The sequence below is a fragment of the Euprymna scolopes genome, chromosome 15, assembly GCF_053919585.1.
Source record: "Euprymna scolopes isolate OS-2025 chromosome 15, ASM5391958v1, whole genome shotgun sequence".
NCBI lineage: Eukaryota > Metazoa > Mollusca > Cephalopoda > Sepiida > Sepiolidae > Euprymna > Euprymna scolopes.
This window is the reverse complement of record NC_136496.1, coordinates 131890052-131917920: the sequence shown is the minus strand read 5'-3', so window position 1 is coordinate 131917920 and position 27869 is coordinate 131890052. Positions and strand designations below refer to the sequence as shown.

At 33.0% G+C, this 27869-nt stretch overlaps 1 protein-coding gene across 2 annotated transcripts in view; it reads left to right on the top strand.

Moving 5' to 3' along the window:
- Window positions 1-27869, top strand: part of LOC145294152 (WD repeat-containing protein 64-like) — a 124088-nt gene that overhangs the window by 23731 nt on the left and 72488 nt on the right. For both annotated transcript variants that reach the window (XR_013869829.1, XM_080141262.1), the window contains exons 7-15: window positions 149-253; window positions 4185-4402; window positions 11101-11143; window positions 15070-15167; window positions 17784-17917; window positions 20416-20543; window positions 20964-21048; window positions 26069-26157; window positions 26843-26902. Coding sequence is in view for 1 of the 2 variants with exons in the window: in XM_080141262.1 (XP_079997388.1) it covers window positions 149-253; window positions 4185-4402; window positions 11101-11143; window positions 15070-15167; window positions 17784-17917; window positions 20416-20543; window positions 20964-21048; window positions 26069-26157; window positions 26843-26902 (960 nt within the window). In the remaining variant the exon portion in view is untranslated. The remainder of the gene's footprint in view (window positions 1-148; window positions 254-4184; window positions 4403-11100; window positions 11144-15069; window positions 15168-17783; window positions 17918-20415; window positions 20544-20963; window positions 21049-26068; window positions 26158-26842; window positions 26903-27869) is intronic.

Here is a 27869-nt window from a genome sequence, read left to right as displayed (position 1 = left end):
TAAAATGTACATATGACCTCACACTCCCTTTTTGAGAGCTAAACATTAGTGTGCAAGTATCGATAATTTAGATTAGAGTTGATTGATATTCGATAACAACTTTCTGCTATAATTTATACAGATTATCAGGACTTGCTTTTTTATTCAGGAGCCATCATGGGTCACAGGCTGCATCTACTTGCGAAATCTTCGCCGTTTGCTTTGTGCAACCGAGAGAAGCATTTGCCTCTGGGACAGCAAAGGTAATTCGCAGGTTAGTGCTATTGTATTTTGTTTTTAAATACGAAATGGAGAAGCTACATTGCTTTTTTTTATCCCGCGTCGTCTACGTACGGAGTAGTGGGAAAAAGAACTAAAGAATTGTTTGAAATGAGAAATGAGAAAGTAAAAATATTTCTTTTTATTATGTGTATGTTTCCAGTTTTTAATATGCACTGGGAAATCTGCTTTGTTATCGTTAATTCTGATGGTGAATATATAATGTACAGAGAGAAATACTGTATTCTCATTAATCATAATTGTAGTTTTGAATGCAAGTCGTTATCAGGCAGATTTTAAATCAAAATAAAAAAAAAATGAGAAAAAAGCATTATTTTAAAAGGAAAGGAGGAAACGAAACGTGTACGTCGAAAGTATGCTCGACAAAAGAATATTAATATCCGAGAAATATGGGATTGGCAATCAGGTCACAAAAATTTGCAACACCGTTGATGTGGAATAACATAAATAAGGATTTTTTTTTAAATATTTTCACCCCAAACAAGGCACATTGTCACTTTGGTGTAGGGGGCTACTATCAGGGGTAACATCTACTGGGGTACTATGTGGGGATTTGAGCAGCAAGATGTCGGTTCACGTTACAGTTGAACTTCTGTACGTCAGTACAGTTAGGGAAGCAGGGACCTGGAATGGAATTCCAAAGTCTAGCGGTTCTGGGGAAGAAACTACTGGAGTAGAAAGATCTTTTACATCTAGAGATCTCTACTGTGTGGGGTGAGATTTAGCTGCCTGTGGGGTTTGTCGAGGGTATTTAAGTCGTAGGGCACAAGTGCTTGCAGTTCGTCAGAGCATTCTCCATTAAAATACTTGTAGAACAGGCAGAGGGATGCAACATTTCGTCGATGGGACAGAGGCCGAAGCTTAGATGCCAGTTCAGGGCATATCAGATTGGTGACTCTTTTGAACCTTGTCTAGGATCGAGAGACTAGTAGCAGATGCACCAGCTCAAATATGACAGCAATACTCCATACATTATTTAAAAAGTTTACTGCTTGTGCTTAGATGGGAAGTGAGTCTGACAAACATACTGGTGGAGACAAAGAGAAGGTTTGTGTGACATAGCCTGCGCAAATCCATTTGATTATTTGTAAATAAATGTAATTAAGAAATAAAAACATTTTTTAAATAAAAATTATTATTTTTATTTATACCAAGGGGCCAATGGGAGCCCGGCAGACAACGTATGCCGTCCTTCTTTACACTGAACATTTGCAATTATGACTTAACGGTTTGATATAGATGGTAAAACTGTAGTTTTCTTAACCGATGTGTCAAATAAAGAAAGGGTGTCTCTAGTGGTTACTAAGATACGGTATATAAAGAGTTATGGACACTATGAGAAAATAAGTTTAACCAAAATGAAGCCACGAAATAGCAGAAACATTAATAAGATCAAAGAAACAGGCTACACCTGCGACAAAATATTTTCTTTGTATCAGCAATAGGTTTAATCACGTACATCAGTTGATCCACAACGCGCCTGCTGAGAAGAGACCAGCCTAATAATAGCAATGTCAATAGGAGGCAGAGAATGAAATAAAAACGTTCATTTTTTTTTCACTGGTCGAGCAGTAATATTCAATACATATCTCGCCGGATTTTTGCAAAAACTAAATATTTTATTAGCATGAAACATGCATGCTGATTTATTTAACTCCAAAAGCTTATTTGAAAAATTTTATATTCTACGAGATATTCATATTTATTTATGTCTGAGAGGTTTTAATTGAATTTTTTATGTTTTAGATTTGGAAAGTATAATTGAATAGCTCACAAATAAATTTCAAATTTCCTCTGATAACGTAATAAATGGGTCTTTTTTTAATTTCATTTTTACTCGAAACAAGGGATAGTGCCACTTTAATGTAGGGGATACTATTTGGGATATAACTGCAGGGATACTATGTAAGATGTCTATTTAGATTACACTTAAACTCATGCATGTAAGTACTGTCGGGGAAGCAAGAACCCAGAAAGGAATTCCAAAGTCCAGCAGTTCTTGGGAAGAAACTATTAGAGTAGAAAGCACTCTTACATCTGGGGATCTACATTGTAAAGGAGTAGGGATTTGGCTGCTTGTCGGGTTTGTCGAGGGCATTTACGTCGAGGAGTTACAAGGGCTTGTAGTTCGTTGGAGCATCTACCATTAAAATACTTATAAAACAGACAGAGGGATACAACATTTCGTCGATGGGACTCAGGCTGAACCCTAGATGACAGTTCGGGACCTATTAGGTTGGTGATTATCTTTTGAACCCCGCCCAAGAGAAAGAGAGAGAGAGAGAGAGAGAGAGAACTAGCTGATGCAACATCCTAAATGTGACAGCAATACTCCAAACATGGGCGAATGGTGTAGAGGTACAGGATACTTTCAGGCGTAAGTAACTTTCTAACACGGTAGAGAGAGCCCACCTTCCTCGCAATTCCCTCGATGTATCTGTTCCAACTCATGTTCCTTGTGAACGTTAAGCCAAAGCGTTTAAACAAAGTACTTTCAGGTAGTACCATTAGCCATAGCTATTAGTGATTAAGAAGGTTTCTTGTAATTATTAAAACAAAGAAGTTTAGTCTTAGCAGTATTAAATGTTACCATCCATTGTTGACCCCATTCCACTACAGATTGGAGGTCATTCTCTAAGGTTTCTGCCACTGCCTTAGATATGTGTTCATTCGTTTTCCCCTCATGCTTGTTATAGAGCGTGGTGTTATCAGCAAATATGCCCATCTCAGAGACAATTATATCAGGGAGGTCATTTATGAATATTAGGAATAATAGAGAGCTCGAGAGAAAGTAGATAAGCAAGCCAGTTTTGAAAAAGCCGTACGACAGAGTTATGCTTAAAACTGAGATTCTCTATTTGAAAGACTGGAACTTTACTAAAATGTTGACGCTAACGGCGGGATCCCGACACATACACACACGCCCGTTATCAAGCAGCCAACTACACAATATATACATTTGAGTTTGTGTTATTATTGCGTGGGTCTGCGTTATTAGTTGCTTTATACACAAGTTATAAACAAATGCACGCGCCCTCGTCAATACGAGAGATGACACGACTAGAGCAGAAGATGAAGGAGAAGGAAAACAAAAGCTTTAGGGGTCGACAATCATCGATGACAGCATAATTTTACAATGTTGCACTTTGTTCCTGGCTAAAGAGCTACAGTTTCTGATGTTAGGCTTTCGAAGAACTTAAAATGTTGTCAAATCGATCAAATACAAAAGTTTAAAGGTTGTTAGCACAAGGTAATGGACTACTACTACAAATCCCTACTCCTCTACAATGTAGATCCCCAGATGTAAGAGTGCTTTCTACTCTAATAGTTTCTTCCCTAGAACTGCTGGACTTTGGAATTGTAATTATTTTGAAGAATAGTTTTCTTGTATGACAAACAATTATATTTAAACGACGAGTTTTTTTTTTTTCATTCTAATATAAAATACGGGGCTTATTCAGTTTATGATCCAATTTCCGGTACTTCGCATTCGCTTCTTCAGCATGTTACGAAAGCGGCCGAAAGATACCGAAGCAAAGACTTCGAGACGATTAATTTAAATAGCGGCGTTTCCTTCTCTCCATGTAAAGAATGGCTTTCTATTCAGAAAGATATTCTGAACATGAACATACGAGAGGATTTCACGTTCACATAGCATCATTTCCGGTTAAAGTTTTTTTTTTTTTATTCTTTACGCTTTCATTAAAACTTGTCTTCTGATAGCTAATTGGTTAATCGCCTTTGTATCTTCCGGCTGCTTACCCAACCTACCGAAGATGCTGATGCGAAGTTGCTGGAGGTTGGGTCGTAAACTGGATTAGTGCTTAAAATGCAGACAATGACAAACTTTGTTTATCCTATGTCTATGATGATGGTATTAACTATAATTTTTGTTTTGTTAAAAGAATATATTATGCTTGAAGCCGTTTGAGAACTCCCCACAAAGCATAGCCCAAGTTGTCCTACTTGAAGACAAGTCTGTAGATGAGATGGTGCTCATTGGGGACGACCAAGGGTATATAACCCTTATGACCCTCACGGCCAACGACATAGCAATGAAGATATCAAAGGGAAAGGATCAAGCGGCCAAAAAGGCAACGATCAACACATCAGCTTTGACACAGTAAGTAAATAATACAAACATATTTCATAAAAAAAAGATTATACGTTTAGCATTTTGCTAAATCATACTTAACGGACGTTTGCTAAGGATTTTTTTTTTTATCAATTTTCACCCCAAACAAGGCACAGTGCCACTTTGAAGCAGGGGGCTACTATCAGGGACTTAATTAGCGGGGTCATTATGAAGGGAGATGAGTAGAAAGATGTTTGTTAACATTACACTTGAACTTCTGCATATCATTGCAGTTGGGAAAGCAGAATCCCGGAAGGGAGTTCCAAAGACCCGCAGTTCTGGGGAAGAAACTATTGGAGTAAAAGGCTTTCTTGCACCTAGGTATCTCTACTGTAAAGGGATGAGACTTAGTAGCTTGTCGGGTTTGTCGGGGATAGTTACGTCGGGGAGGTACAAGTGTTTGCAGTTCGTCAGAGCATTCACCGTTAAAGTATTTGTAGAACAGGCAGAGGGATGCAACATCTCGTCGATGGGACAGAGGCTGAAGCCTAGATGACAGTTCAGGACCTATCAGGTTGGCGACTCTCTTTTGAACCCTGTCCAGGAGCGAGAGACAAGAAGCAGATGCATCAGCCCAGATGTGACAACAGTACTCCATACATGGGCAAATTGTTTTTTTTTCTATATATTACCAAACTTTCATTCATGAACGTCTCAGAACTGGAACAATATCTTGGTAACTGTTATATACCACTTCTGTTTATTTTATTTTTATTTTTTGTTGTTGTTATTTTTTATCTAAATATTCAGTTTTTAATTAATCTGAGTTTTAAAATAGAAAAATTCACTGTTTAAAAAAGCACTGAGATATTGGAACTTGAATTTTGCACCCATAAAATGCTTTCATCAAGAAAATCCAGAGAATTTTCTTTTCTTTTTTTCCCCTCACGTGCCACGCTAGTGGTACTTTCATGCACGTCGTCAGATGTTGGAGATCCGGATTCAGTGCATAAGCGCCTGTCATGCGCACATGTGTCAAAATAATAGAAAACTGTACTGGTCGAAAAAGCACTGTGATATTCGAATTCAAAATTTAACGGTTAAAAACCAAATAAGTGCATAATTTTTTAAAAGAAATATATTTATAAAATCAAATTCGAATTTTCGTGACACATGTATGTATGACCGGCACTTATAAACTGAATCAACATTTAACATCTCGATTTCCAACATCTGAGTACGTACGGGACAGCATGGCACGTAAGAGTATAAAAAGACAAAGAAATCGTTTGAATGTTCCTAATGGAGGTTTTTTTATGGGTCGAAAATCTAATTTAATTTGAATAAATATATATTTTAAAACAAAATTCCTTACACTCGTCTGGTCTATTAACCGCTTAATTTTGAATTCAAATCTGGATTTCATTTTTTAAATCTGGGTTTTTCTAAACAACCATATTGGTAACTATCATCACTGAAATAAAAACAATTACAAAATATGTAGTAAAATAGTCGAAATACATAATAAATAGTTTTAATTCACACAATTGTCACAAAGAATATTTTATTTTACCTAATGAAGAGTTATATTAAATATTATAGTAAGTTTTGAAAACAATAATATAACTAGAGATAAATAATTTCTCATATTAATCCATTAAATATATAAAAATAATTTTCATATAATGATTAAATGTAGGGTTTTTTTCTAAACAAATATGGGTTTATTTCGTAAGCAGGTCTGAGTTGTTTTAGAAAATTGAGAGCGTCAATCTTGGTTCGTGTAGTTGAGCTGAGACTTTACCTTCCAGCAAAACAATGATTCCATTCTTTTTCGCAAACTTTCTTTAATCCTTTGATATTCTTGGGATCTCTTGTATGCACCCTTAACTTCAAAATTGTCCACAGATTTTCGATAGGGTTTAGATCGAGTGAGTGGCTATAGAACACTAATCTTATTATTCTTAAATCATTTAATAGTTATTAGAGCCTTGTGCTTTGAATCATTATTTTGCTGGAAGGTAAAGTCTCAGCTCAATCCTAAATCTGTGCAGATGTGTTGACAAAATCTTTGGGTATTTTTCTGCATTCATTTTCCCTTCTATGATTTCCATTCCTCCAACTTAATTTACAAAAAAGCAGTCACGAATCATCACACATCTACCTCCAAGTTTTACAGTGGGAATGGTGTTAGATGATTTAAATTCTGTGTCCTTTTTCCTCCATACACAGGTGCGCATGTTTCTTCCGAAAGGCGAAATTTTTGTTTCATCCAATCAAATAACTTTGTTCCAGAAGTCATCTGATTCATATTGATGTTCATAAACGAATTTCAAACGATCTTTTACATGTCTAAGATTCAACAATGGAGTCATTCTTGGTAATCTTTAAAATACAAGCCTGTGTGATTCAATGATCTCTTGATTGTGTTTTTGATTACTTCAATGTCTGCTTCCCGCAAATCACGAATTTCTGAATGAGTCTTTCTTCACGTTACAAGCAATGTAACAAGCAGTAACATGATTAAATTTGCGCGGCCGACCACTTCTTAGAAGATTTTTAGTATTACCACCAATTGTTTTCCACTTTCTCACGATAGTTTCAACTATACTCACCACCAGATTTAGTTCTGCAGCTATTTTCCTGCACCCCTTTCAATCTTTATGTCCTGCTGTGATTTCCTGCCACATATCATGACTCAATTCCATTGTTTTAAATATTTTAAATGGTAATGAAAGAGCCAACCAGCGTAGTGTCTGCGATCTGTTATCAACTTTTCTGTAAGGAGCCAGAACTATGGGGTGCCTTCAGGTTGGTTGAAATATTGAAGCAAGATTAAATGACTGCCTCAGAATGAAATTTCTGATTAGTTGAAATATTGTAACAAATTAAATGACTGCTTAAGAAGGAAATTTGTGTGTTAAATACTTTTGCATGTGAGTAATTTGATTTTTTGTTAAATATTTGTCAACAACGTATATCTTTATTTCCGTTTATTTTTAGATACATTATATTTGTTAAAAATTGAGTATAATTTTTTTTAAAATTAACTTGATATTTCTTGAAAAATATGAACAAAAACCATATACCAATTACTTTTGCTACCCACTGTATTTTAATTTCGGTGTCGATTATAGCTGAACGAACTCAAGTTAGTGGATAATTATATTTAAAAAAATAATATATATATCGCTCCCCATGTGGGGGTACCAAATTGGTTAAAGGGAAAATTATTCCCAACTCGCATTTAGGTAAAAATGCACTTTCGTAAATAACTGAATTCATTCAAAACATATCGCTAAAACAAAAACAAGCAAAATCTAAGTAAATCGAGATATTCCCAGACGGTCGTGCGCGATAGGTGAGCGGTAAGGGGTTTATGCTCATTACCGTGGGGTCCCAATTTCGAATCTCGCTGGATTCAGCCACTGATGAGTTGAAGACGACGAAACACGTGTCAGTGGATAATTACATTTAAAAAAATAATATATATGGAGAGAGATTAGTTTCGTATGTGTAATATATATATATATATATATATATATATATATTAGTTTGGTATATGTAAATATGTGAAATGGATTATAATTATTGCTTTTATTTTCATGAACATGGATACATTAATTATAATTAATAAATTTACAAATTATTAAATAGAATATTTTTGGCAGAATATGCATAAATTAATAGAACTTGTTATTACGAACAGATGGGTTGTTTAACTTTATTTCTAAATTCAAAATGGCGTAATGGAAACATATTATAAGGTATTTACAGCTTCTCTTCCAATTTTCGGATTTTATTCATGTCAAAACGCACTGTATTTTCTTTTGATGGATTGATTGTTGTTATTTCTTCTGATGAGTTAAGGGCAAAATAGATTAACTAATTGATATAATAATTAAGTGATTTTTTTGTGCTACGAAACAAATACCGTGAAGAACTGTTAATGTCAATTGAATTAACGGAATATATTATAAGATGATCAGCATCATGAACATTGGAATATAGACTTTTGTTACTATATATATATATATATATATATATATATATATATATATATATATATAGGAAATTTATTACTGTGAGTCCAGAATGAGTTTACAAATTGTTTCAACTAGAGGAAAATCCTCAAAGAGAGGAAAAATCCAACTAGCATCATCAGAATTCATAGATGGACTAAGTTATAAAGTCAAATAAAAATGGAAAGATCGTAGATAAAGGGGAGTTAGAAAAGAGGGGGAGTGGTGGGGAGAGGACGTTGGAGTTTAAAGTAGTAGGAGTGTATTAAAAAAAGAGAGGGGTTTATAATTAAATATTAATTATGTGTAAATTCTTATATACGTGTTTTTTAACGGTTTAAACTTAAAAGACGCTACTTTTGTTGATAACGGCATAAGTAACAGTTAATTTAAAGGATCACCATGGCAACAGGTTGGAGAGTTAATGTTAGTGAAGGAACGGGTTGAAAATGGGGTTTAAAGTAATTTAGCCGGGCGGGGAGAGATTGAAAGATATTTATTGTTTATAAAATGGAAAGAAAAAGAAAAGGAAAAATAAGTTAATGAATTATACTTTACAGGTTTATTTTAATAGTGTAATGATATATATAATTAAATATAATAAATAAATTAGCCGGGCAGGTAGAAATAATACGTTACAGGTTTATTTTAATAAAATAAAATAAAATAGGTGAAGGAACGGGTTGAAAATGGGGTTTAAAGTAATTTAGCCGGGCGGGGAGAGATTGAAAGATATTTATTGTTTATAAAATGGAAGTTAATGAATTATACTTTACAGGTTTATTTTAATAGTGTAATGATATATATATAATTAAATATAATATATATATAAATAAATTAGCCGGGCAGGTAGAAATTATACGTTACAGGTTTATTTTAATGAAATAAAATAAAATAGGTGAAAGCTTAAGTAAGTAACTTAAATAATAGAAAAAAACATTTTTAATAAGTAACACACAAATATAAGTACACGCATAAATATGTACAGCAAATGCACATACGTAAATGGGGGAAAAGCACATGCGTGATCACACATACATATATATATATATATATATATATATACATATATATATATATATATACATATACATATATACACAAACATACATATACAAACACATATATATATATGTACACATACACAGATACGTAAAAATACACGCATATATACATATATAAACATATATGCAAATACACATACATCCAGATGCAAACACTTACACATACATATATATATACATATACATATACATATATATATATATATATATATATATATATATATATATATATATATAAATTAGCTGGGAGGGGGGGAATTGAAAAATATTTTAAAAATAATTTTTAAATTTTCAGGCGTTGTAGTTGAAGGAAAGAGAGAAAGAGAAAAATATAAATTAATGAATTATAAGTTACAAGTTTATTTTACTAATATAGAAATAGGTAAGAATATCAGTAAGTTAATCAAATAATAAAATTCATAAAATTATTAGGGAGATATTTATAATAAGTGAATAAAACACATACACACAGAAAAACACACACACAAATATACATGTAGAAGATACGTAACCAAATACAAATATATATAAACACATACATATACACACATGTAGAAGATACGCACAAACACAAATACATATATATACATACATATACACACACACATATATATATACACACATATAAATACATACATACACACACATATACATACATATACAAACACACACACATACACACGCACACATATATATATATATATATATATATATGTGCACATATATATACATATATATATATATAAATTAGCTGGGCAGGGAGAGATTGAAAAAATTAATTTTTTGTTTTTAATTTATTATTTATAGTTTTTTGAATCGTCGGGCGTTAAGTTGAAAGAAAGAAATGAGAAATAGAAGGGTAAATAGGTGAATTATATATATACACATATGTACATATATATATATATATATATATATATATATATATATATATGTATATATATATATATATATATATATATAGTAACAAAAGTCTATATTCCAATGTTCATGATGCTGATCATCTTATAATATATTCCGTTAATTCAATTGACATTAACGAGGGGGAGAACTGCCAACTGTTAACACGACGGTTCTAGGTTCAATCCTTGGCTAGAGAGAGAGAGAGATGCTAGTCTAGCGGCACTGATGAGTTGTGATACAACGAAACAGGACTGTATGTCGATGACTACTAATATATATATATATATATGTACATATATATATATATATATGTATTTATAAAATTTTTCTTTATAAGTTTTGGTTTTGGTTTCGATTCAAGCTGATGCACCCAAGTCATATGAATATATATTTTTTTATTTTTGAAATCACAACTTTAGAATTTATAAGAATCGATAGAAAATTAACTCTATAATAATAAATACGGAATCGGCATGAATTAAAATAATAAGCGTATTTTATGACCGGGCTTCGCCGGGCGTCCTTGCTAGTTTAGAGAAATACTTTTGCAGCTATAATAATATGAGAGAGTCTTCATTTACGCTGCGCATTCACAGAATGCTGACATCAATAGATTACATATGTAAGAGTCCGTTGGTGAATTTCCACAGGTCCCATGATTAATTATTGTCAATCTTGCATGCTTTATTTGTTGGGTGTCACTCATGCAAAACCTAATCTACTTCGATTCTATATCTATATCGATTTTACTTTTCAGCCCACTACAGCGACGAAAGTTTCACGATGATTGGGTCATCAAGGTAAGCTGTAGTATGTTTTTGCATACTAGATAGTAGTGCATTATGTATAGTTTATATATATATATATATATATATATATATATATATATATATATATACTCGGGGGGTTTTATTCAAAAGTAATGGACTAGTGAATTCAACGAGGTTGTTAGATAGTGCTCAATAAAAAGAGCTGATAATACTTGTTTATTGTTATATAAACATGTTTACATCCCGCTGCTACAAACAGCCACTTGTTTCAATCAAACAACAGATATCATCAGGCAGCGACTTGAAACAAGTGGCTGTTTGTAGCAGCGGGATATAAACATGTTTATATAACAATAAACAAGTATTATATATATATATATATATATATATATATATATATAACTACTTAATTTACTCACATAAAATTAATATACGAAAGTATAAATTTATACGTAAACTTTAAGTATTTACTTCAAAAGTGCTCAATACGTAGATAGAGCTAGTTAGTAAGTTATAAAATATATATGGCGATTAAGCTACACTGAATATTCCGCGTTTCATCCACTCTAGGACTCTTCAGGATTAAGCTACACTGAATATTCCGCGTTTCATCCACTCTAAGATCTTCCAGGCTTATGCGCATAAGCCTGAAGAGTCCTAGAGTGGATGAAACGCGGAATATTCAGTGTAGCTTAATCACCATATATATTTTATAACTTACTATATATATATATATATATATATATATATATATATATATATATATATATATATATATATATATGTGTGTGTGTGTGTGTGTGTGTGTCTGTGTACATTTCCCTACGCAATAACTCTGACAATTTTTAGTCTACAGACTCGAAATTTGATATACAGGGTACTGAGATTTGGGAAAATCAATGTGATCGGTTTTGGGCCAGAAATTTGGCGATTAAGGGGTCAAAGTTCAACGATTTGACCTTTGAGAACTCTACCAAACTCCTCCGACAATTTTGGGTCTACGGACTTGAAATTTTAGATATAGGTTCCTTGGACATGGATCTTACTTAATAACTTGATTTGAGCCCAAAACAATAAATTTTAAGGGGTCATAATAGGGGTCGAATTTAAAAAAAATTGACCTCTGCGGTCTCTTCCAAATTACTCAGACAATTTCTGGTCTAAATATTTGAAATTTCACATAAAGGGTATTCAGAGATAGGGCAAGCTTTTTCATCAGTTTGGGTCGAAAATTTTTAGTTACTAATATATAAATGTATGTATGTATGTCTGTTGGCATGTCTGCCTTAAACTTTAATAGAGGCGATGAATTTTACCAAGATCTGTATCTTTTTAAGTTCGACCTTTCATACGACTAATACTGAAAAATTGGCTAAAAACATTAATATCTTCCCCTTCAACTAGGCACTTTTCTACAGGGGTGGGGTCACTTTTTTTGCCGATATTTTTTAAAGTTATGCTCTCCTTTAGATTGTATAGCCTTACTTTTAGAAAATGTCGCTTCCGGTTTGGCGGTGGCGTAACAGAATAAACGTTTGGTTGTACCCCGTTCTTTTACTCCTTTTTGGTACGGGTTCGAGCCTGCCTTCCTACTACCACTTTTTTTTTTTTTGCTCAACATACACGTCCAAACACCCGGGCAACGCCTGGCTGAAATGCTAGTATATCTATAAAAGTGAACGTGTCTGTGTGTCTGTGTACATTTTCCTTCGTAATAACTCTGTCAATTTTCAGTCTACAGACTCGAAATTTGATATACAGGGTACTGAGATTTAGCCAGAAATTTGACGATTAAGGGGTCAAACTTCAACGATTTTACCTTTAAGAACTCTAACAAACTCCTCCGAGAATTTGGAGTCCGAACACTTGAAATTTTTTATATAGTTTACTTGGACATAGATCTAACTTAATAACTTGATTTGAGCTCAAAACAATAAATTTTAAGGGGTCATAATAGAGGTCAAAGTTTTAAAAAATTGACCGTTTTTTTATCTGTCTTTTTTGTTTTGTTTTGTTTTGTTTTTTGCTCAGCATACACCTCCAAAAACCCGGGCAACGGGTTTTTGGAGGTGTATGCTGAACAAAATTTGGAGGTGTATGCTGAACAAAATTTGGAGGTGTATACTGAGCAAAATTAATTGTCTAAACTGTAAACAATTGAAAGAATTGAAAAAGGAACTGGGTATTTTCTTTGTTTTGCTCATCCGAATTATTTTTCTTCTTTTAGGAATTTAAGTGAGGAGGAATTTACTTTTCACTTTTCCAGTTGTTTATATTTTCTTGGGTTTAATTGTGCCTTTTTAGTCTTCAATTACCGAAAAATTGATAATTATCGCAGATACCTGTTTGGGAATAAGTAAATGCTCCCGATAATGCTCGGTTGGTTGCTTTTGTTTTACGGCATGTCAACCCTTTTCAGGTTATTTAATGCCGAATTCAGTGATTTTAAGAAAAAAAAAATTAATAGGATATATTTGTTGTTTTCAAGTCGGTTTCTATTTAACCCATAGTTGGGACCCTAACAGGTACTACCACTCCGAGTCAGATAGGATCTGGGAGCAATGGCAATTAAAGGGTGGCTCCACACTTCCCAAAGCCCGCAAGCTGAGGCCTCACCACTGGATATAGTTTAAGGTCATATCCAGGACCAGATAATGCTCGTTCACGAACTTCAACAAACAATCTACACAATATAAACCAAACTGTATATATATTTATATATTTTGCCCTAACTATACTTTAACTTAAACCTAGCAATGAACTAACTTGAAACTTATACTAATCTAAATTCTTGTTTTATCGTTATTTCCATGGCAGGTGATCGTCTGAACTCCAATCTCTGGTCCCCCCTCGCCAATCTTTTCACGAAAAACACTTTTTTTGTGGATATTTTTATTAAGTCATCTATTTATGTTCTCCCGGACAACGCCGTGATACGGATGCTGCTAGTTGCATATAATATTTACATGATCTCCCTACTTCTCTAAGAAAATATATTTTCAATTTTCTTATTGGTTAATTCATTGAGTTAAATTGGGTTTTAATGGATGCTTTCTAGATAATGGGTAAGTTTGTGTCATTTTTGGTTATTAAGATAGTTACGCCTCTGATTGAGACTAACCAAATTATTAAATATCAGTAATATACTGCGTCTGGTCGCATATTGTGTTATTATATATGACAAACGAATATATACTACAATACTTCTTTCAAGATAATATTTGAGAATGTGGTCTCATAAAAATAGAACATATAATACACTATCCACCAAAGTAGGTAATGCTTGAGAGGATGGTTTTATGTAACAAAACAAACACTTTACTAATCCCACCTCACATTAAAAAAAATAGAGGAGACAATGCTGGAAATATATTATCACGATGACTAAACAGGTACTACACTACCCTTCACCCTAAGAAGGAGAAAGTAATTCCTAGGCGATTACACTAGAAAAAAGGAGACAATGTTTGAGATGACGATATCATGATAGCATAACGAATACTACATTACATCAGAATTTAGCACCAAAAGATAGTAGCTTAGTCTTAAATATTATGGTAAGGCGAATCGAGCATGAAATGTTTAGTTTCGGTTTTAAATATTAAAATAATTATTGTTTCGGCTCTTCAGACATACAGATAGTAGATGTCTATTAGCAACAAGTAAAAAATGACATGCATTTACCGACTACGACATTTTCGGTTTTGTGTCACATTTTATATCTAAATATGATTTAATGGAAATCAAACCCAATCAAAAAGAGAGCAAGGAAAATAATGCAATAACCTCCAAATCTACAACGCCTATTTCTGTTTTCTTTTAATACTTACAGGAACCTTAATTCGAAACGTGTCATAGGGTCTATAGCATTTATGTCGATGTCATGAAAGTTTTTATTTTGAACTTTTTATTACTATCACAGCACGACATAAATAGCTTTCTTCTTTTTTTTACAGTTAAAATTCTTCCCAGAGTTAAGGTGCTTTGGATCTTGCTCGCGCAGTAGCGTCTTCTCCTTTTTGTTGGAACCTCTTGATAGAATTATGGACCATGCGTGAGTTTCCAAAGTTTATTTCATTACAAGATACGAGTTTGAAAAGAACAATAAAACTTCGATGTTGGAGGTTCTCATATGCATACTTATTTTAAGGACTGGCAAGATTTTTTGTTTAGAAATGAAACTTTGTTAAGCAAGTAGTAATCATCTATATAACAAAGTAAAACTGAGTTTTTTCTCTCCAATCAGACACCAGAAAAGTATACTTTTTTCGTGTCTGATTGGAGAGAAAAAACTCAGTTTTACTTTGTTATTGAAAAAGAGAGAAAAAACTCAGTTTTACTTTGTTATTGTTGCTATTTACACAAGCGCCACACATTATTCTAATATGATCATCTTCCCCGCTAATACATGATGCGCGTTTCCAGAAATTATTAGTCAATCCCATTCAGCTTTTTTATTTCTTACATAAATTTTTACGCAGCTGACTCTCCCCAAAATTCATACATCGAGGAGGAAGGACATTTCACCCTGTCAAAAATATCTACTAGCACTTTACCATTTTCACTGGAAAGTATGCTTCATTAGAGCCATTACAATAAGTTTATGGGATGGCCTTCAGTCTTGGACGTCCGTGAGTAGGCCAAAATAGTGGCAATGGAGACGCGTTCGTTAAGCCAATCCAGTTCACAATGGCCCTCGTGTAATTAGTTACTTTTTTATTACGTTTTATAAGACATCCTATTGCGATATTCAAATTTCCACGTTTATATACAAACTTTAAGTCTGATTTTATCAGCTTTGTCCTTCTGTAAGAAAAAAGACACCCCATGCCATTAGGCACCCTCCACCACTATGATATGCGGAGAAAATTTTAGGAAGCATATTTTCGTTGGAAGCTATCAGGACCATCTACATTGAATTTTTTTCTCATCAGAAAACAGGACTTTCTTTCACTTCTCAACGTCCCATGCTTGGTCTTCACGACCGAACCATAAGCGGTCCATCTTGTGAGGTGGAAGCAGGCGAGGAATTTATTTACTCTTTTTATTTGCCATGCCTTTTTGTCGTAAGTGTCTTTTGGTGGAAACTGGAATGCAAGCAGCATCTATGAATGCCTTAATTTTACTAAAAGTTCCCTGTCTTTCACAACAACCCATCTTATTCATCTATTCAACGCAGGAGAAATATTTGAGGGTCACCAGTGGATTTTGCTTTTCCATAATTCTCATTGTTCTTTAGAAAATCGAAAATCACAGTTTTACTGCGATTTACTTTAGCTGCAATCGCTCGCTGTGACAAAACTTGCTTATGGAAATCTAGAATTCGAGCACGCTCATTTCGGTAGGTTTGCTTGCTTTAGGCATGGTGACACCTTTATGCAGTGATTGCTAATATATAACTGAACTAAAAAAAAAATTATGCCCCTAGTCTCATAATTTTGATCTAGTATAAAATGATTAATTTTATAAAAATGCAAATTTCTCAATTAAATGTTTAGAATGTAGCTATTTTTCCATAACCTTTTAGGTTGTAGTATTGGTAACCTTAAGTAGGAGGAGTTTAAAATCTATCTTCAAAAAAGGTTTTTATTTTTAAAGATTTTCAAGTGGGGTTAATTTTTTGGCCAGAGGTGTATGTCTAAACAAAACTCTATATGAATATTTATTTTTAATATCTTACTAATGCTTATAATATTGAATAGTGAGAGTACCAAATAGATGTATGTTGCGTAGTGAGGTGTACATATTGGGAACGACAAGACATTTACCGAGGCATGACGTCATTTATATAACGAGTTACACAGTGACGATAGTGATGGTGAGACAATTATTTGTTTAGTTTATATTATAATAGATGGCTAAGAGAGATGTGAAGAGATGTAAAATGGACAGTTCTTTTTAACACGGGAAGGAAAATACATTATTGATGATGGGGATAGACAACACTTTTAGAAGGGATTTCCTACAAAGTTCTTTTATAAGACGAAAACAATGACACATTACCTTGCGGTTGAAATGACGATGCAGACAAAGGCTTATAAATAACACAAAGGCATTTATTCCAACTAGTTATGAGAATGATCAGGTATTCGATGCCGCTCATCTGACTGTTCTGAACTCAACTCTAAACTGATCTGACTCTAATTTTTTCGAAGCCTAACTTAACTGAATATATTGAATCTATCTTTCTTTGCAACGTCAGAACCAGCTCAAATATGTTTTTCACGTAGATTTTATATATTACATATGGCTCTAACACGTTTCTGGCAAAACAAAGATATCCCTTAATTCCCACTCTCCTATTCTTCTGCTCTGACCTAACTAGTTGTATAATTATTATTAATATAATGGACAATTATCTACATTCCTAGCATCGCGTCTAAATAGCAATATGCATTTTTTTAACTTTTGATCACTGAGTTCGATTCTAGCATTCTCCTTGAATAAATATTATTTTCAATCCTATTTACTTTGTTTCTCTAAATACCGGAATTGGTCCCCATCCATATACAACAATCAGGGCATTGTTAAATATAGTTATTTGTTCTAATTTCTGTTTAAAATTTTGTTATTTTTATAATCGAGTAATTCGTTTGTAATATTTACTGTTACATCATTTCTTGATATTATAGGATTCATGCCAAAATTTCCATTAAATTTTCTCTTGTAGTCCAGTAAATCCAGTCGGCATACCGAAAGGTGTAAACTGTTTCGATTTTTGCGCCCGGGCTAATATCGTCGCCACTGGAGGTGTAGACAAAACCATCCGGGTGTGGCATCCTCATATTTTCACACGACCAACAGGTAAAAATAATAATACACACCTGTAATATTTCCACACATTCTCAGTTATATATATATATATATATATATATATATATATATATATATATATATATATATATATATATACATATACATATATATATATATATATATATATATATATATAATAGTAATTGCTTTAGTAAGCTATCAAAAGTAATATGATTGAGAACAGGGGGATGGCCTCCATAATAAATTCAAACAGGAAGAATGAATTAGACAATGACGAACACAAAGAGATATGTAACAATATGGGAAATGGTTATAAAAATAAATCCGGACGAAGATATGTCCACATCGATGTCGCATATGAAAAGAGATTAATAATGTAAAGACAAAATAAAATATTCTTATGTGCGTGATATCAAGCTAACACAATGGCCAAGAGTATAAATATTGTTTTAAAAAACAATGTGAAGTAAATGGGTCGAAGATTGGAAATAAGTGAAAACGTCGTTCAGCAGCACCGACGTCAATCAAAGTAAACAATTGTTGTTTCACCGAGGGCCGTATGCGTCCTGGAGAAGGGAAATGTCAAACAGACAAGTAGAGATATCGGGAAGTGAGAAATTGTATAAAGATCCTGGAGACTGTTTCTTTGTCTGCCAAAGAAACTAACGAAAGCTAAAATTAACTATTCTTATGTAAAACCATGTTTTGTTATCACTTACAAATTATTAGTCTTGCTATAGAGAAAGAAATGGGGAGGAAGACAAAGTTATATATATATATATATATATATATATGTGTATATATATATATATACATATATATATATATGTGTGTGTGTGTGTGTGTGTGTGTCTGTGTGTGTGTGTGTGTGTGTGTGTGTGTGTGTGTGTGTGTGTGCGGCACAATCACCTTGGCACACTGGTTCTCGCCAGATCACTGAAGTTGAGCCTGGCTAGTACCAGATGGGTGACTTTGGGATAAAGATTTAAGCTGTAAACATTTGATTTTCATCTTTCTATATGTTATCCTGCAGTGTGGAAATCTATTCAAATTAGTATTTCTGTACTGTTGCAGTTTTTAAACCAGACAAAGTAAATAAAATAAGTACCTCTCAAATAACGAAGAGAGTTTTCAATTTTAAAAATAAATACGTTAATTATAAAGTGTTTACGATGATATTTTCCATAACTTATCGGAATATTTATTTATTTTTTACATAAGCATGATTCAAGTAAGCGTAATTTTGGAATGATAGCGATATTCATTTTGCTCTAAATACTTTAGAGAATTAAAATAGGATTTAGCTGGTTAAATAACAAATAAATTCAAAAGAAAATATTAAATACCATATTGTCGGTGATATTTATTTTAGTACAAGTCCAGTTAAGAACATTCAACGATTGACCTTAGTATGTTAACCGACAGAGTTTCGTAATAAAGGCCGCTTCATTTATTTATTATGTTTTGATTAGATTAAAACACACACATTATATATACGTGTCAGAATATTTATGTCGATTTTAGCAAATAATTAAAAATAAATTAAATTAAAAACAAATAAATAAATCAATTTTAAATAATATTCTTAAACACAACGAAACAATTCTATTACTAAAGCGATTAATTATATTAAGCTAATCATTAAAATAGATTTTCTTTAATGTAATACGGAAATAAGTTAACTTGTTTAATGTAGATTTCTTTTGAATAAATATTATATTTAAAAATCATGGTGGAATAAAAGTGTGTAAAAATCGTTTTCAGTATGAAAATAATTTGTGAAACAGTGTAAGCTTTTGTATATATTAATTTAATATATAAACAGCTATACATCTGTCTTTCTGTCTCCATATTTTCAAACTACATCTCCTCTGAGACTAAAAGTTGAAGAGTGGCGTTAGAGACGTAAAATGATTGGATTTTTTATTGACCTTTCTTTTATGGGTTTTTAGCCGGTTAAAATAGTTTCCAAGGCGTCAAAAATGGGTCAAAATATAAGAAAATGTTATATATTGTATAGATTCATCTTCGTTTATGTAATCAGTTCATATGCGTGTCACGTAAGTGCAGTGTTAATGTCTCACCAGCTTTGAATGCTACAGCTTCGGTTTCGATTCTAACTGATAGCACCCAAATGTGTTTTTTTTTTTACTTCTGACACCACGATTCTATAATAATATATACGAAATCTGGACAAATTAAAATATCATATCTTATATATTAGGATCAATTGTTATAGACAGTTCGAAATAATTAAAGAAATCATGAAGCTTCTTAATTCTTTTGTTGTATTCCCTAGGTTTAGATTTTGTTGCGAAAAAAGTAAAGAGAATTGCGCTAGATGTTAAATAGCTTGGAGGGAGGGCGGTATAATAAAAATGCCATTTTTCCAAGAACTTAAGCAACAGATTTGATGCATAAAAACACGTTTTATTATAATAGTTATCCACTCTGCAAGATACATGTTTTTCGTTTCGATAAAGATTTGACTTTTAAAAATTAATTTGCCTTTTATATTATTTCAGGCAAACTTATTGGCCATCTTTTCACAATTATTGACATCTATTGTAATGAACGAGATCAACATATTATTAGCCTTTCGACGGCGCGAGTGATTCGCGTCTGGGATATAAATACAATGACCAGTCTACAAGTAAGTGCTTTTGTATAAGAGATATTCAACGTTGCAGTATTTATTTCTGGTCGCAAAAAAAGGAAGGCGACAGAAATAATTTTTTCCGTTGCTCCGATTATTTTCGAGTTACAAAATGAGGTTACTAGAACCTCATATTTTGCTGAAAAAAGAAACAAAAAATAAAACTGACTTAACCAAATCTCTTCAGAATAATAGTAAACATCTAACTAATCATTCGCAATTAAGCTAAGATGTAACTTCCTCTCTAGCTGGTCGATCATTCAACTGATAACACATTAGCCCTCATTTTCGAGTGGCTTTTGACCTCGACCAGTGGTGATTTAATAATGAAAAATTGAAATACAAATGTTGCATATTGGAAAATCTATTTCAATTCTTTTTATTTCTTGGAGGTAAACAATTTAGGTTTTGTTTCAGATTATTACAGATAACGAAAAACGATCAGAGGAGCCGAGAACCTCATGTTTCTTTTACGACAACATACACGAAAGACTATTCACAGGTAAGAAATACTAAAAATTACGTTTTTATTCGGCTAAGATCAAATTGTACTATCTGTTTTGTTTTCAATCAGACGATAAGAAACATTGCTAAACTGAGGCAACATTGTTCTTAGTTTTATACACCGAACAACTTTTAGCTTATTTTCGCTTTAGTATTTGTTTTACTGGGGATGAGGCATCCAACGGGATATAATTAGATAAGAAATTTGTTCATTAAGAATTATGTTTTTTTAAATTGCAAAACATACGGAAATAACATATATTTTTATATGTAATGTTCGTGAAAAACATTATATGGAAATCTACAGTGCCAAGCAAAAGTATTGGATACATTACATTTTTATTCGTAACTCTAATTAGTGTTCAGGATTTTACCTAAAATTTTGTTAGTATATTCTTATTGGTATTCTAACTGATATTTGGAGTAGTAATTACAAAATTAAAGCTCCATAACTAAATCTTTTGATGGACAATCCTTCTGCGAGTCCAGCAACTATCCTTTGCTTTTCGATAACTTTTAATCACCTGTTTTTTTTTGTTTTTTTGTTTATTTGCATTTTAAGAGATTTGGTTGGCATTTGGTTGCATAGTCTTTGTTGCGTTCAACAACTTTCAGACGCTTTCTGTAGTTGCACACATGTTTTTGCAAAGATTTGCAGGCATTTTGCACCATTCTTCTAGTTGTTGAATATTTTGTAGATTCCTCTTGTAAACATTGATCTTCTTCAATATTTTCCACAAATTTTCAATTGGGTTGAGGTCTGAAAACTGGGCCAAATAAGAACGTAAATTTGGTTATTTTTAAGCCACTCTTTGATTAGTTTGACCGTATGTTTGGGATCATTGTCGTCCTGAAGCACGAAATTGGTATTATGTTCCAATAGATCACCAGATTTCCGGAGGTTTTTCTCCAGACTATTCCTGTACATTCATTCTACCATTGATGATATCTAATTTACCAGTAACGTTGGATGAAAACACCCCCATACCATCATCAAACCACTGCCAAACTAGGAATGGTATTCTTTTTCTTGTAGGCGGTGTCATTTTTCCGCCATACCTATGTTGAATGAAAGTGCAAGGAACATTAAACCTCTTCCAAGACCTCCATTGAGCAAACAACATAGGGAAAAACGAATGGCTTGGACACAGAATTACATGAAAATGGATTTCCAATGGATTTCCAACAGGTCCTATTTAGGGATGAAGTCCATGCTACTTTTGACGGTCCGGATAGATGGGCCAAAGTTTGAAACCAAAACGGAATTCCGACCCATTACAGAATTCATCGCCAATAAGGGGATGGAGGCATCATGTTTTGTGTGGGAATCATTGGGGATAAGTTGGTTGGACCATGCTGAGTGCCAGAAGGTGCAAAGCTTACTAGTTAACATGACTAGATAACCTACTATTATTCTGTCGCTTTCAGATGATTTTTATACATGACAATGTACCATCCGATTCTGTTTGGGGCGACTGCAGCTTTCCTTGAATCTATGGGATTCGTTGGGGAAACTCTCATGACCTGACCACCGTGTTCTCCAGACTTTAACCCCATTGAATATCTCTGGTCAATATTGAAAAAGGGGATTTTGAGGGAGGAGAGCTATTTACTTCAAAGGATGCATTGTGAAGGAACATAGTTGATGTTGCTAGAACAATAATACCTTTTAAGATCAAACAATTGACTTCCTTGCGGGACAAAAGGTTGTTTTAATTATTTAAAAACATGGTGAATATGTCGATAAATAATTAATTTATATAAGGCTTATACCTAGGATATGATTTTGTTTATTATCCTTTGACAATAAAATATAATAAAAAGTAAAGTTCGCAAGATAGGACATTATATTTTTACCCTAAAACAATATTTTAAGAGACCTGCAATAAAGCGATGGACAGTCGAAATTCCTTGATAAAGAATAAAATGTCATAACTTTGTTCGCATGAATTTGAATAAAAGTTTTGGAAACAACTAACCTTAAAGCAGTCGTCTGATGACATAATTTTCATTTTGTTTTGACATATTTAGTAAAATATTGGTATTTACTAATCTCCAATAAAGTGATTGACGCATTTATATATATATATATATATATATATATATATATATATATATATACATATATATATGAACATGAAATATTATTTCACAAACTCCGACCCTGGGGTATTTTTTATGATTCTGATTAGTATTTAGTACAGTTTTTTTAGATCCTGCATTTGATTCACCGGGTCTATTCGCTAAGTAGTATTCAAAGTTCTTTTCATGGGTTTAGTGGCGCCTAAATCTTCCTAAACGTTTGCGTGTGAACTATTGCCTGTTTATTCATGTCAGTAAAATTGCGTGAGTATATATGTTTTGATGTTTACATTAAATACCACCAATTAAATCACACACACACACACACACACACACATCGTTCTAAAATACGCACTAGTAACAAGTATTACATATGCATGCAATGCGTGAGTGATATATCCTATTCGTCTTTTTTTATGTTTTAGATTAAAAGAACCTAACAGGTATTACTCCACCAAACGCCTGCGTGGTGGGTGTGGACCATACACGCGATCATGTTATTTTATAAACAAAGATTGTCTTTCTTTATGCGAAGTTAGTTTTCTGCCAGGAATGAAAGCTACATATTTTAATCTTAAACCGACAAGTTACATAACAAACAAGAGTGTACCTATTATTCTTTCATATTTATTTTTATAAGTATATTTTAATACTGTATTTTTTTACTGAGTAAAAGTCATACATCATCCACTCTAACTATGCGATTCCTACAGCTACATACACACAAAAAACGGAACTATTGAACCTGACACAATAATATGGGACAAGAAGGGGGGAAAGCAACCTTAATAAAAGTTAGTGTCCTCAATGATGCTGGGTTAAACAGACCTAAGAGGTAATTAAATAGCAGGGTTTTATATACGACATAAAAAGGAGATCTCCATAATTTCAGTAAGTATAGATTCAACTAGACTCGTGAAAAAGAATTTTAAAAAACTACCTGGAAAATATACCCGGTGAACCAAGTGCAAGAGAGATTCAAACAATTGCAATAAAAGAAACGGTTAGAATCTGAAAACAAACTCTCAGGATGCATGAGATAGCGGGTGAATGTTTGGCACCCTGTAGGATGCATTCTTATACATAAATCTTTGAGTGTCTAAAGACTTTTTGTACAAGTGTTTGCCAGGAGAATCTGACATCAGGATTCTTCGCCCTAAAAGCAAATCCTGACCAAATATTCAAAATAACTTAGCATTTGAACCTCATGGTATGAATAAAAACTTACTTATATAATGAATGGTGCACTTTCCCCAAGTGGTGTTACAGAAACAATTATGAACGTTTATCTCCATAAAATATCATACAAATTGTAACGCCGCAACATTTTGTATCACAAAATTAATAATGCTAATACAAGCCTTTCAATGTGCAACGGTATCATTGAAAGAGAATGAACTAAATCCGTTATATGTTTTTCTCTATTACGTGTCACTCTAGTCTTCTTATGTTGTGTTACCGTCTTTAACATGACCATGCTATGCTTAAGACATGTGGTTCGTGTTGCTGCATTACTCGTTCCTCTATTTTTGTCAGATTTGATAAGTCTTACAAGACGAGAGGTAGAGTTTCAATACGTATGAATGTAAAACATTACTAGCTTGTATTGTCACGTTACCCTCTTTTAAACACATAGACCTAACACGTTGTGACAGATTCATTGCAAGGAACATAAGACAAATAAAAACTCGACTCCTTTTTTATGACAATGACATTTATTTTCTCATTCTCCCGACACGTGTAACCTCATTAGGGCCATAACATCATCAATGTCTTTAACGTGATCGTCTTCTCTGACGCCTGTCCTCTTGAACGTCGTTTCGAACATGCTCTCGAACGTGCTATCGAACGTGCTCTCGAATGTACTCCTCTGTGCACATATTCTTTTTATAGTCCTTTTCTTTTTCCTTAGCGTGATATTATTTCGCTCGAAACACCTAAACTATTAAGCGAACCTGTGTTAAATATTAATTTTTATAAAAACAGCGACGTGACAACCAACACAAAGACGAAAAGAGAGTTCAATTAACCAGAAAAAAAACATCCATCGCGCACAGCATTACACTCACTCACCCTTTTTCTTTTAAGATTCGACAAAGTTATACTCATCTCATGCACACAGAAGCGAATAACTACAACACACCCATAATCACGCATTAAAAATGGCAGCATATCATATACTGACAATTCACGATTATTAAACAAATGCACGCACAATTCTATAATGTTTCGAAATTATTTTTACCCCTCTGAAAAATTTGGTTCGAAAATCGTCTTACCTCTACTAACCAATAGGAGAAGAATCATGAATACACATCTTTGTAAAATATTATACAGGTCATGGCATTGTATCATTTTATGCCGCTAAAACACTGATGGTTATACAGACTACCTTGATGTGTATAAGAGTCAATGAAAGTAAATAAACTAACTGCCTGTTTTTTATTATTTGTTCTTTCATTTTTCTTGCGTTCTTATGTTGTTTCTTTATCTTCTTAAAACAATAGACTGACTCCATAACATTGGTTTTGTATCGCTGTATAAATTCATTTTCATAAGGCGAACAAACTTTCCTACATATTTCAATTGCAATATAAACTATATTCATGAAGGTTCATATGTACTTTTGAACTAAAGTCGAACACGTACTTGATGAAGAGAAATGTTATCGAAATATCATATATTACGGAACGTCAATCAGACTTCATTGATGTAAGTAAGAATACAATACAATGTTATAAAAGTAAAAAAAAAACATATCCATGTATATTGTATTAATAGAAGGTGAGTCTGCATAGTTCATTCCACCGTTTAATGTCTTAATTTTCTTTATTTGTATCTATCCGTCACATCTCTCCATTGTATTTCCTTCTATAAATTACGTTTATATACACAAAGCAAGCTACATTAACCTCTTGTGTTTTCTTTAAAACTAGGTTCAAGCATGTTTGAAATGTGGCCACTATCAAGGGCAGTCCAAGACACGATGCCTGTTCCGCTCACCCACAATCGACCAATCAACATTGCAAGTTTATCTTGATGTTTTCTATTTTAATCTACATCGAGAATATCTGCAAATATTAACTCAGTATCCTAGTTTTATAATAGCTCAAATAAACATAACTAGTTCTTTTTATTAACTTTTTTTATTTTGTGACTATTTATTTATATGGCATGCACAGTTGTGTGTTGGTTGCCAGAAGTTATAACAGTAAATTTATCCTTTAATCAAAAGAAATAAAAATTAATAAGCACCTACTACAGAACATCCGTTTCTCGGAGTAGCATCTCTTCTAGTTAAGATAGCCATGCTCAGACTGTCTAGTCGACGGGTGCAAGGAGTATCTACGCCTTTATTCATGGCTGCCTGGAGGCTTTCTACCTTTCGAACCCATAAATGTCTCCAAATTAAATCAAAAGGTTCGGTTGAGATTACTACCCTCTAGAGTATGAATATCGTGTGACAACTTCATTATGCAATGAATTTGTTGTCGTCCTCCTATATATAGAGCGCCTGGTATTTCCAAATAGCCACCCATCTATTACTGACTATATTAGACATCACTTAACTTCAGTGATCTAATGAGAACCGGTGTATTCTGCTAATGTCGCTTTTAAATATTATTCCGGATTTTTGGTTCAAATATAAAAACAAACAAAACATTATCGTAAGCATTTTCTAATACTTGATATCGTTTCATTAATAAAAGGTGTTGTACAACCTGGGTTTGAACCAAGTCGTGTCCTTATGCAGTCAGTCAATTTTGAAGGTAAGTGAAAATAAGTGAAATAATATTCAGTATTAAATGGTAATAAACCAAAGAATTGTAGCAATAAATTAGATAAAATCCGTATAATAGTGAGCGAGATGAACGTAAATTTATTTGAAGTGTTCAGATAAGTAACATTTAGTATTATTATTTCTAATTGGCAAATTTATTGCTAATTTAGGAGAATGGTGTAATGACCAAGGAACGTATACTACGCTGCTCTCAGAAGGGGGGAAGTAATGGTATTATGACGAACGAACATATATAACACCATCCCAAATAAGGAAATAATCCATTGGACGATGGTCTTAGGACAACAGAAACGATACTTCAATATCCCCCCAAAAGGAGCTGAGTAATTATTGAGAGAATGGTTTCATATCAGCAGAATAGATAATACTCTATCGTCATCTAAAGGATGGTAATGACGAGGACGATGGCCTTATGACAACAGAACGGACTCTACCCTATCTCCCCTTCCCCTAAAACAAACAATATGAAGGAGATAATAACAAACAGGGTGTTATCATGACGAATAGACATATAAAACACTATTCCTTTCAAGAAGAAGGTTATGCCTAATATGATCTTATACGACTAATCATTACACCTCGTTCAAAAAAACAAGTGGAGGTAATGACAAATTATGTTATAGCAATAGAACAGATACTACACTACACTCCACCTCTGAAATTAAAAGACTGTACAATAATACAATAAATAGAAGTCATAGTATAATTACGGTTTCAGACAGATACTAAATATCCATAAGTATCCGACGGTTTGTGTGTTTCTTATAAAGCTCTACTGGAAAAGATATTGAGTTGTTTATATGTGCATCTTGGTTCGGTTTCATTTTAAAATTCGTATGTGAACACCCGTTTTGAGTTATTTCTAATGCTATTATGTAAATTTTAGTACAAGCACCTAGTGTAGTCCTGGATTAAATAAATAACTATGTTCCTAT